At 34.0% G+C, this 12,588-nt stretch overlaps 1 protein-coding gene across 2 annotated transcripts in view; it reads right to left on the reverse strand.

The window, feature by feature from the left end:
* Positions 1-12,588, reverse strand: part of GABRB3 (gamma-aminobutyric acid type A receptor subunit beta3) — a 234,825-nt gene that overhangs the window by 19,111 nt on the left and 203,126 nt on the right. The window contains exon 7 of one of the 2 annotated variants that reach the window (XM_055326732.1): positions 1,347-1,499. The exons of the other annotated variant lie outside the window; for it this stretch is intronic. Coding sequence (XP_055182707.1) covers positions 1,347-1,499 — 153 coding nt within the window. The remainder of the gene's footprint in view (positions 1-1,346; positions 1,500-12,588) is intronic. 2 annotated transcript variants of the gene reach the window in all.

The following is a 12,588-nucleotide window of genomic DNA, read 5'->3' on the forward strand; positions in this document are numbered from 1 at the left end:
AATTGTAGAAGCTAACAGGTCTGCAAAACTTAGATCTGCCCCTTCAAATACACTTTAGGTCGGGCTTTTCCAGGTGCAAAGAAAAGAAAATAATTTAACAAAGAGTAATCTAGTAGCATTAAAAAGAAAAGGGAGGCAAAACTTACAGAAAGGACTAATGCTACAGGGTAACTTCCACAGGCCATAGAAGAATCCTGGAGATCTTTATTAGGGGTGCTTTTCTTACCACATCCATTAAAAATATATAACAATTTAGGACTTTTAGTTTTTTATACTTTCTTCTTCTCAAATTAGCTTTATATTCACCTAACACTTTTAGGAATAGTTACCTGATTCCCTATGTGTTAATCTAATCTTGAATATAACTCTGCAAGCCACCTAAGAGTCTAAACCAGACATCCACATACACACATGTACACACATTTTTCTAGGGGAAAAAAGTGTCAATTAACTTGAAGTCCCATAAAAAGATGGAAAACAAACAAAACAAACAAAAAAGAACAAAAAAAGGAAAAAAGAAGGATAACTGGAACCCTAATTTGTTATAGTTCTCTGTAAGCTAATTTACCAGTGAATGTATTGATAATTATTTTCCATCAATTCTTAAAAGTATTATTGATAATTTTGCTTTCAGGAATTGAATTCAAGCCTACCAGAAAAGGTATATACTGGATGATTGTTCTTCAGCTCTATACTTATCTAAAATGTACTTAAATGATTATTTTGTCCATGCAGCTTTATAATAATTAGCTGAATAGAGAATAATGTTTTTTAAAATATAAGCCTTCCTTTAATAATATAAAAATAGAAATATTATTGGAACCTATAAAATATACTGTACATCAGCTAATAATCCAGTTGCCAAATGACCAGTGGCCAGTATAGATCTCTAGAGCTCTTGAGAATCACTCAGAATCTAATCACATATTTAAATGCTCATTAAATTGTGTAATTCCAATTATATGTTATAATATTTGATTATTTTTCTGACTTAAAAAAGATGAATGCCCAATTGATCAAGTTTTTTTTCTGGGCCACAGAACAATTTTGAACAGGAGATGTTAATCCTTGCTTTAAAATTAGTGTCAAAAACAGTTTTATTATAAAAATATTTGGCAAGCATATTTTCCCTTTCATAGTCATGAAAATTCACATTTAAGCCTTATAATTAAATTAACACATGAAGGGAACTGTGCATGAAACTACTGTTTCAAGATTAAAACTGTATGGGCAAGACTGGTCATGATGTCAAAAAATTATAGTTGAACTATAGCCTTTGAACTTCCTTAATACTGTAATGATAAGGTTACTTTACATTTTAGATATCATTTTAAAATAGCACATACCAAGGGCAACTCTAGCCGCAGATGCATCATAATTGATCCAGAAGGACACCCATGAGAGAATTGTAATTAGTATAGAGGGCATGTAAGTCTGGAGAATGAAGTATCCAATGTTTCTCTTCAACCGAAAGCTCAGTGAGAGCCGAGGATAGGCACCTATGGTAAACAGACAAAGATTACACTGAAAAAAAAGCATGGCAGACAAAAGAGTTTGCTTTGACCTCCATGGTTCAACAGCATGCATTTGAAAAGCCCATGAACGGAGGGGTGGTCCATGCAATATGCTTCTGTCTGCCTAATGGCATTTATAGAAGAACTGGGCGAGGAGTCCATTTCAGTCTATACGAAAAACAATGAGGGTACTCTTCTAAAGCCAAGTGCTCACCTGAGAACTCTCTGGGAAAATACTGAGAAAATTTTTGGCTTAGAATACAGAACCATGCCAAGTGTCTTGTTTATTGTTATTGTTTAATTAATGACTGTTTTCTTCTCCTTTGTAAATAGGGGAGATTTGGCTCAAGGTCTTATTGGGCAAAATGGCTTTTAGTCCCTTCAGCCCATCTAGAGCAACACTGTACACAGATATTTGAATTACTGATCCTCTTCTAAGGACATCTCAGAGGTACCCTGGAGAGGCACAGAAGCCAGTCCAATCTTACAGAAGGTGGCAGTGTACACTGTGATACTCTACTCTGACTACAGAAAAGACATTAAGGAGGGCCTCAGAAAGCACCTTGTCCACTTTCTTGTGAGTCCCAGTGCTAATCTGATGTGTGCAGCCCACTTAGTACACTTTTGGAACCCCACCATCACAGATATAAGAAAACAGCCCACTCATTAATCATGCCACATTTAGTTTTGTATTTGACTTCTCTGTTTGCTTTTGCTTTTCTTGGAGCAAAGCAAGGATAGGCTACATTTTCTCCTACCCACTTCAACTGTCCACATTATCAGTCCCTGATAATTATCCACATTATTAGTCCCAAACCTCCCAGCTCCCGATCTATATTCTAATGAAGCTGCTGGAAGGTCAAATAGTGAAAACTCAATGATTTTCTCTAATCACCAACTTCCTTGCCTCTTTCCCTCTCACTGTCACTGATGGATGATGCTCCCTTCCTGAGATTGTTGTACCTTGCTTCTCTTGACTGTTTTCTATACCAAGACTGAGAAGCTCCTATTCTCCCCCTGCACCCATATATATGCATTTTCCAGACTTTATTCCATGTCCTCTTTGATTTTATCTCTATATTCTTTTCTTTAGCAATCTGATTCACTCATATGACTACTCTATGTTAAAGATGAAAGACTTTTATCTCCAAGCTTCTACTTTGGCATCAACCATCTTCAGCCAGAATTATATAAGGCAGAAAATAAGTTACCTAAGAGGCTTAAGCACCTAAAGGCTGACAATCTGTGAAATTTCCTCCAGTTGTTTGTGTGTGTGTATAATTTTTTTAATGTAGCTCTGATCAAATGTATACAGCATACTCTCATCAGAGCATAAATATTTTCATACTTATTTCAAATTATTTATAAACACAATTTAAAATTCTTCCAAATTTTCCTTCAAATATACACATATGTACTCAAGTTTATAAATACATTTTCCTGAATGCTACAAATTTAGGTTATTTCCATTTTTATAAAACTGTAAATAATATTCTTAGGAATATCTTTGACTAGAGTCCTTTTGCTGTATTTGGACTTATTTCCTTAGGATGAATATGCCAAAAGAGGAATTGCTGGGCCAATGTTTAGGCTTCTGATATTTAATGCTAAATTGCTTTGCCAAAGAATCATAAGAGTGTACACACCACTATAAGTACTTTATAGAACTATCTCACCCTGTAAACATGACAATGTTCCATAATATTTCTTAAAAATAACTTTCTCTAATTTCTTTGGGAAAAATTTGTCCTTTTCAATCACTATCTTTAACTTTATACCTCCTAAATGCTTGTTTTTCCTCTGTATGTAATCTTATAAATGATTTGATTCATTCTTCTCATTTTTTATTCCACTTATTATTTTTACTTATTCAAGTTCTTTTGATACTAATCCTTGTTTGTATTGTCTTCAAGCATTTTCTCAGTTGTTTGTTTTAAAGCCTGTAATGGATTTGAGTGGGGGACATATAATACTTAATTTTTTTGTATATAGAATTTATTCATTCCATTTTTCCTTGTTATTTTAATATTTATTTTTTTAATTTTTATTTTTAAATTCAAGTTAAGTTTGCCAACATATACTATAACACCCAGTGCCAGTCCATCAAGCGCCCTCCTTAGTGCCCATCACCCAGTCATCCCATGCCCCCACTCTCCTCCCCTTCTGCGTCCCTTTGTTTGTTTCCCAGAGTTAGAAGTCTCTCATGGTTTGTCTTCCTCTCTAATTTTTCCCCACTCAGTTTCCTTACTTTCCCTTATAGTCCTTGTTATTTTTAAGACTTGTTTTTTAGGCTTACATAAGTTCACAATAGAAGTTTAACCACAAGTCTACTTTTAGGTTGATAATTATTTCAGTGCTTAATATGAAGTGTGCATGTACACTGATTTTTATTCTGCAAACAGCTAACCAATCATCCCAACATCATCAATGTAATAAAGCTTCCCTTGACATAGGTTTGAAAGATTCTATTATTGTTTTATACTACATTTTATGTATATGTGGATCATTAGCATGATGTGCCATAGAGCCGGGTTAGAGCCTCATTGTAGGCCTCCTCATCTCCAGATCCCTGGCCCTGTGCTCCATCCACAGATTCCTGAGGCACAGCATGGACACTCTCTGTCAGCCCATACTCAATATTTTCTATGGCTCACTGTTTCCTATAAAGGTCCAAATATGCATCTGGGAATTTTAGTTTCTCCAAAATATTTTCTCAAATTAACTTCAGTTTTATTTTCCACTATATTTCTTCATTAAGCAGATCATTTTGTAGCACAAAGAGTGTCCTCACTGACTCAAAATAATTGTCCATATTTCCTGTCTCTTCAGGAAATTCACTCTTCCATCATTATTAAAGGTCTTTCCTTATCCATACTCCAAAGCCTTGGTCAAATGCTACCTTTTCCATGAATCCTTTCTTCTTTCCTCCAAATGGAAGTGATTAATTACCATCTTGAGTCATTTTTTTAATTAAAAGTATACTATTTAGTAAGGCAAGATCTTCCTTGGTAAGTTGGACAGTGCTGAAGGCAGAGTTTGCAAAGTGATGTATTATTCATATACTGTGATGCTTATGTAAATATTTAAACTATCACAGGTTATTAACAAATACATCTGTATGCATGAAAATAGGAGTATTTGGTTTATATGACTCTCTAGCAAGTTAAATACTCAAAACATTCAATACCTTTAGTGAATCTTAGATATCATATCCTTTAGCAAGCTCAATATCTTTATTGAAGTAACTTTAATATTGGATCTTACTTTGCAAAATTAAAAAAAATATAAAAAAAATAAATAAATAAGGGATCCCTGGGTGGCGCAGCGGTTTAGCGCCTGCCTTTGGCCCAGGGCGCGATCCTGGAGACCCAGGATCGAATCCCACGTCGGGCTCCCGGTGCATGGAGCCTGCTTCTCCCTCTGCCTATGTCTCTGCCTCTCTCTCTCTCTGTGACTATCATAAATAAATAAAAATTAAAAAAAATATATAAAAAAATGGATCTTACTTTGCAATTTCATGGCAATCTCATACTTTATATGTCACTTATAATTTGCTACTCTTATTTCAGATATGTCTCCCTATATCCACTATACTTTTTGAATTATATTTGTATTCAACAGGATAGGTTGGCTTATGTTGCAGTAACAAAAGGTCCCCCAGATATCTGTAGCATAAAACAAAGATTTTATTTTTCCTTATGCTACATATTCACTTAGATCTGGAACACTGCTTGATATTGTAGTAGAAGTGCCACACTACTTCCCCTCCCATTTTCTTGTCTAGAGCAAGTCTTCTTGTCAATCTTTATGTCACTGGAGAACAGTTTAGTACACTCCCACAAGAGAGCAGCAAATATTTTTTGATTAATAATGTAATCTGTCATATTCCCCAACTTTCCATTTTCCAAATCAACTTTTTAACCTTTTCCAAAATGTAACATCTTCAGGGAAATTGTTTCCAACAGAGGCAAATATTGATATCTATGCAATGAAGTGCAACTGACACTGTTGGGAATTTTCCCTATTCCATGGAGGCCAATGACATGAATGCATAGTCAAACATTTAGAAGATCACCATAGACCTCGAGGAAGGGAATACTAATCTGATTTCAAAAAGACCTTAATCTCTGAAAATTTTCCAATATATAACACAAAATTTAGAATAACAGAGTTTATAACACAGAATTTAGAATTAAGAAACATATCATTTTTTATGTGTATGTATATTATGCAATATATTATACTTGTTGAAATTGAAGTGTCACTTCAAATCAAAAAAAGTTTTAGGTTTTCATCATATGCCCCATCCATTCCAGTCTCATAATTCCAGAGGTGGGAATGAAAATTGGAGCAGACAACAAAGATGAAAAAGAAACCAGTCTATATTCTCAATTAGTTCCAATTAATCCTTGTTGAGAGAGACTCATACAGACTGACCTTGGTAAAACAGAGGTAAGAGTCACACTGGAGATACAAAAATATTTTAGAGCATGAGATTTGGTGATGCAAGAGAAATTTCATGGTATCTGAACTGAGATACTAATATTCTTTGTTTAAATAAAATTTTTTTTGAGGGAAGGATATAGGAGCACCTTCAAAGTAAAAGATCCAGCTGGGCCAAATGAAGAAAATACTTTCAATCTGACATGAGAAAAAGACCTCAGAATGTTAATTAACACAAGAATTCTCAGAGATGTTGAGACATGTTCTAGGCCAAGCCTTTGCCGTTTGATATGCATCTTAAAGAGTACATAAAAGTCTTTTTTGTAGCTCTGTTAGACAAAGCCATTACACTGCAGGGAAAACGCCATGATGTATGCTGTATCTGTGGAAAAACTCTCCACGTGATCATAGCTAGTGGTTAATAAAGTTGAGAGGTAGTGAGTCAGCTACATCAAGACATACCCTTCAAAACAGCAATAGAAGCTTAAAAATTACAGTAGAAAGATGCAGAAGCCCTAAAGCCTGCGTGCCAGTGCAGATGTGGTCAGGTTCTCAAGTAGATGCTGAGCCAACAGACAGAGGAATAGTCCCTGAACACAAATGCACTGTTCCATTCAGGGCTTCCTTGGCAAAACTACCTATTGAAGATGCTGATCTCAATCATTTCTCCCTAGATGCATTAAAAATTACTTCAAAACAAGGCTCTGGATATTTAATTTGGCTTAAATTAGTATTGCTCTCTAAAGCATTAATATTGTTGAAGAACTCACAAAAAATGTTGACGTACAGTACTTTGTCACCTTTGTGGAGGGAGAGAGTCACTTAAATGTGTCCATAAAGTAATAAACTATTATAGCAACTGCATCTCTCTTTCTTTTTAAGGTGGCCACAGTGAGGGACTCTCCCACCATTGCCTAAGAAGCTTTGTGAGCTTTCAGTGATGCTCTTGGGTTTTTTTTTTTTAAGATTTTATTTATTTATTCATGAAAGACACACACACACAGAGAGGCAGAGACATAGGCAGATGGAGAAGCAGGCTCCTCGCAGGTAGCCTGATGTGGTACTTGATCCCAGGACTCCAGGATCACAGCCTGGGCGGAAGGCAAGCACTCAACCACTGAGCCACCCAAGCTTCCCTGCTCTTGAGTTTTTATCATGCTATCTCATTCATTTATAATCTACTTTTTTCACATCATAATATAACCTAAAATTCAAAGTAGTGTTAGGAATTTTCTTACTCTCATTACAAGTGCTCTTAATTATTTTATGTTCAAAAAAATCCATGAAGGGAAGGATATATATGAAGAAAGAGAGAAAGAAAGAAAGAAAGAAAGAAAGAAAGAAAGAAAGAAAGAAGAAAGAAAGAAAGAGAAAGAAAGAAAGAAAGAAAGAAAGAAAGAAAGAAAGAAAGAGAAAAGAAAAACAGGACTGGAGCTCAAAAAATTGTTTTCAGATTGTTTCAATAGGCATTGATTCTCCTGATTCTCCACAGTAAAATCAGAATGTCATACCACATGACTTTGAAGCAAAGAGTGGAAGTGTCTAAAGAATCTAGTTTCAGCCTCATGGTTTGTTGGGAATATTGCTTTGGGAAGTTGATTACCCTATCAGGCCCTCGGTTTCCTTGTGTTTAACCTGGGCTAGAATATCACAAGGTTAAAAAAACAAAAAGATGTTACACTTCATCAAAATTATAGACTATTAACCTGTAAAGAAACTCATCAAGAAAATAAAAAGACAAACTGAAGAAAGGGAGAAAATAGTTACAAATCATACATCTGATAGGGAATTTGTACCTAGAATATATAAAGAATGTTTATAAAAAAGACAATCTAATTTAAAAATGGACAAAGGACTTGAATAGACATATCTCCAAAGAAGAAAGTGTCTAATATCACATAAAAAGATGCTTGACATTATTACTTATTAGACGAAATGCAAACAAAACCACAAAGAGATACCATTTCACATTCACTAGGATGACTACAATCAAAAAGACAGAATACACTCTTTGGTAATTCCACTACTGGGTACTTATTCAAAGAATACAAAAATACTAATTCAAAATGATAGAAAACCTCTATGTACAACATTATTTATAATAACCAAGATATGAAAGTAACCTAAGTGTCCATCAATATATAAATAAAGAAGGTATATATTTGGTATATATACCACATTTCATACACATACAATGTATATATATGTATATAAGTATATAATATATTTATATAATGGAATATTACTCCACCATAAAAAAGAATAGATCTTGTCATTTGCAACATGTGTGGGCCTAGAAGATATTATGCTAAGTAAAATAAGTCAGACAGAGAAAAACAAATACTGTAAGATTTCACTTATATATGGTATCTAAAAAAAACCCCTCTAAATAAATAAGTAAACAAATAAACAAACATTGCAGAAACAGACCCATAAATAAAGAGACTAAAAGCTGGTGGTTGTCAGAGGGGAGAAGTGTGGTGGATGGGCGAAATGGGTGAAGGGCAGTGGGGGATACAGGTTCCCAGTTATGGAATAAATAAATAACAGGGATGAAAACACAGGGGATATAGTTAACAGCTAACAGATGGTAGTTACATATGCGGTGAACATAGTATAATGTATAATGTATAATGTATAATGTATGGAACTGTGGAATCACGAGGTTGTACACCTGAAACTAATGCAACTTTGTGTGTCAACTATTTTAAATTTTAGAAAAGACAATAACAAGCGTCGATGAGGGTATAAAGAAATCAGAACCTTTGTGTACTTCTTGTGGGAATGTTGCATGGTGCCATCACTTTGGAAAACAGTATGGCAGTTCTCCAAAACGGTTAAATATAGTTACCATATGACCAAAGCTCCCTAAGTATATGCTTATGAGAAATGAAAACATATCTGTAGAAAAACTTGTATTTGAATGTTTAGAGCAACCTTATTCTTAATATCAAAAGGTGGAAACAGCTCAATCAATGTTCATCAACTGATGAATGGTTACACAAAATGTGTTATATTCATACAATAGAATGTTATTCATCAATAAAAAGAAATGAACTATTGATATATGTCACAACATAGATGAACCTTGAAAACATCATGCCAAGTGAAAGAAGCCAGTCACAAAAGGACCATATACTGTATGATTCTCTTTATATAAAATACACAGAACAGGCAAATCCACAGAAGCATAAATTGGATTAGTGATTGCCCAGATTCAGGGGAAGTGGATTGGGAGAAATGAGGAGTGCCTGCTAATGGGTACAGGGTTTCTTTCTGAGTTGGTAAAACTATGCTGAAAGTGAGTACAGTCATGATTATACAACTTTGTAAACACACTAAAACCACTGAACTGTATCATTTAAATGCGTGAACTACATGGTATATAAATAGTATTTTAGATAAATCTATTATAAAGAAAAAAGAATACCTACTACATATATTTTAATGGAAATTAAGTGGCTTAATTTATACCAAGTAACAAGCATGCTATCTGGCCCCAAATACACATTTGATAAATACAAGTTGCTTTTTCCTTTCCGTTGCTTCCTCTATGGTGCCTTCTGTGCTCAGGATTCTATAATCTAAGAATTTCTTTTACCACTGAACATTTAAAAAAAAATTGTGCTGGAGGTTCTAAAAGTAATTCCAAAAGATAAAGGTAGCCAAGAATTATTTTTGCAAAGGAGGTGTGGGGCAATCAATTTCTGAAGAAATCTGGCTTACGTCATGAGAAATGTTTCATAGGTCAGGAGCCCGTAAAGGAAAATGATTTCATAGCAGTGTTAAGCTTTCATTTAGCACTGAGAGTAAGCTTGCTCTGGTCCCACCATTTTGGACTAAAGGATTAGCATTGGCTAGGAAGCACAAGTGAATTGTCTCTTAGAACCCTTCTAACAATAGTCAATGGGGGAAAAAGAGAATGGGAATTTGTCTCTAGAATCTAAGATTAAATGATTAAATCACATTATAATAGGATCGAGATGATAATTCCTTCTTTTAATGTTTTACATAATACTTTCTCTAGACCTATAGTAGATATTATTTACCGACCCAATGGAAACTATTTGATCACAGACAGGGCTTTAGTTTACTGAAGCATGGAATTAACAGTGGACTTTAGAAAAAATTAAGTGGATCTATTAACAGTGTGACATACACACTTTAAAAATACTTGTAATTTGCCATAACCATTAATGAAAAGCAAAATAGTATTGTGAAAATTGATTTTTGAAAAATAGAAAATTCACATATCTTAACAGAAATGTTTCACTATCATTCATTTTGGGATCCTTCTCTTTTTCTTTATCTTGGCAGAAGTATTTTGGAATGAAGCCAGAAGATATCAGTCCAAATGTACCCCAGAAAAAAAAGGGAAGAAAAATAAAAATGCCATATAACTAAAGAAGCATATTAAATAATCTGTTTTTCATGTATCTAGCAAAAATTTCAGTCTCATTTAGCTCACACAAAACTGAAAAGTTAGAAGCAAATTTCAAGTTTGGTAAAACATATCCCAAATTTTGCTGGTCAGTAAAATATACCTTTAAGACCAATACAAAGAAAAAAAAGACCAATACAAAGGATGAAGTCTCAACCTGATTTCCATAGTGATATTTAAGGAGCTCTTTCATTATTAGCTGGATATATTTATTTCGAAATAAATTTAATGTAATATTTCTTTGAACTTGATTCTCACTTGCTAATTCAAGTGCTTCGCTTTTTTCTCCCCACAGCTTTTTATTGTTACAACCAAGGACTCAGACCTCCTTTGAGCTTTAGAGCACCTCTTCAAGAGCACACTGTTTGGGCTAAGTGTTTCCTCTACATAATGTTATTGGAAAAATACAGAATTAGATTTTCCAAAATGTGATTGCAAAATGTATCCTAATTGTTTTCTTTTTTATTCTCATGTATTAATAGTCTGAACTAAGCAAGAATTAAATATCAAAACAATTGTACTTCTTTCCTGAAAAAATAAAGAGGAGTAGAAAAAAAAAACCTCATGGTATTTGAGTATTATGAAATATGTAACATTTCCACAGGAAACAACTAGAAGAAAACAGACAAAATTTAAATCCATCTCCCTAAAGACATTGGAGAAATAGCGAGCCAGTAATAATATGGGCCAGGGTCTAGGAGAAAAAAGAAACAGAAAGGTGAGCCACATTTCAGGTATGAAACATGTATTTTCTAGAAGAAAAAGATGAGAAGCTAAGTGAGACATTTGACAGATTCATGGACCAACAGCAGACACTAGGGACAGAGAACATCAAGTAGGGATTCCAAAGAGTTCTATCCAAGATGTAAACCAGAAGGATTAACACATACAGAAGGACTGAATCTAAACTCAGAATTACTGTCCTGGATTGCTAATGCCTTCAGCTGTCTGACAGAGGTAAGCATAGATCCTCTCTGAAGAAAGAAGACATCATCATAGACTTTGCATTTTATCCATAATTTCCCCATGGGGAATAATAACAGATTAAACACAAATGAAGAGAACACTTTTGGACTGAAAGATAAATCAGAAGAAAATTTTGAGAGTGAAGCATGAAGAGAAAATAAAATAAAAATTTCAAAAGGGAGAATGAGATATACAGAAGATATAATGAGAAGATCCAATAATGGAATTGTAAAATTGGAATTAAAATTGGAATCCTAGATGAAAAATGGAGAAAGAGACTAGAGCAAAGGCAATGATGCCTAAGAATGCTTCAAAAGTGCTAGAAGACTTCAAGCCAAAGATTCAGGAAGGTCTACAAATCCCAGTTAATCATAATTACCAATGAAATAAAACAAAGAGAAAAAATTTAAAAAAATCCTAGAGGTAGAAGATAATCAGATTAATCTAAAAGCACCAATTAGACCAACAAAGATCTTCTCAATAGAAGGGTGGAAGCCAAAGACAAGGAAATAATATCTTAAAATGGAAAAAAAAATATGCCAACCTAAATTTCTAGAACCATCCTATAAGAAGATATGACCTAAGGTCATAAACAGTTAAAAAAAAAAAAACCTAGAAGAAATTTGAGATCAGGAGACTCAGACTAAAGAAAATATTTTTAAAATGTTTTTTAGGAAAAAAAAAGTTCTTTGGGCAGAAAGAAACATTTACAGATAGTTACTTGGGATAGAAGAAGAAGAATGAATAAAAAAGAAAAGAGGACATTTATAATTATATCTAAGTGAATATTTAACAATAATAGTATCACACAGGGTTGTAAATATCTATGAAATTATAGACATAATGACAATAGCATATGTAAGTTAGAATGAGGAAATAGTCAAAATGCACAAAAGTCTCTAAGGCACAAAAGCCAAGTGAAAGAATGCTTCTAGTAGCATTAGTCTTAAGAGGTAAAAAGACCATTTTAGATAAATTATCTCATTCATTTGGGGAATATAAAAATAATGAAAGGGAATAAGGGGAAAGGAGAAAAAAGAGTGGGAAATATCAGAAAGGGAGACAGAACATGAGAGACTCCTAACTCTGGGAAACGAACAAGAGGTGGTAGAAAGGGAGGTGGGTGGGGGTGGGGGTGAATGGGTGATGGGCACTGAGGGGGGCACTTGATGGGATGAGCACTGGGTGTTATGCTATATGTTGGCAAACTGAACTCCAATAAAA

This window comes from Nyctereutes procyonoides, unplaced genomic scaffold (genome assembly GCF_905146905.1).
Source record: "Nyctereutes procyonoides isolate TBG_1078 unplaced genomic scaffold, NYPRO_anot_genome, whole genome shotgun sequence".
NCBI lineage: Eukaryota > Metazoa > Chordata > Mammalia > Carnivora > Canidae > Nyctereutes > Nyctereutes procyonoides.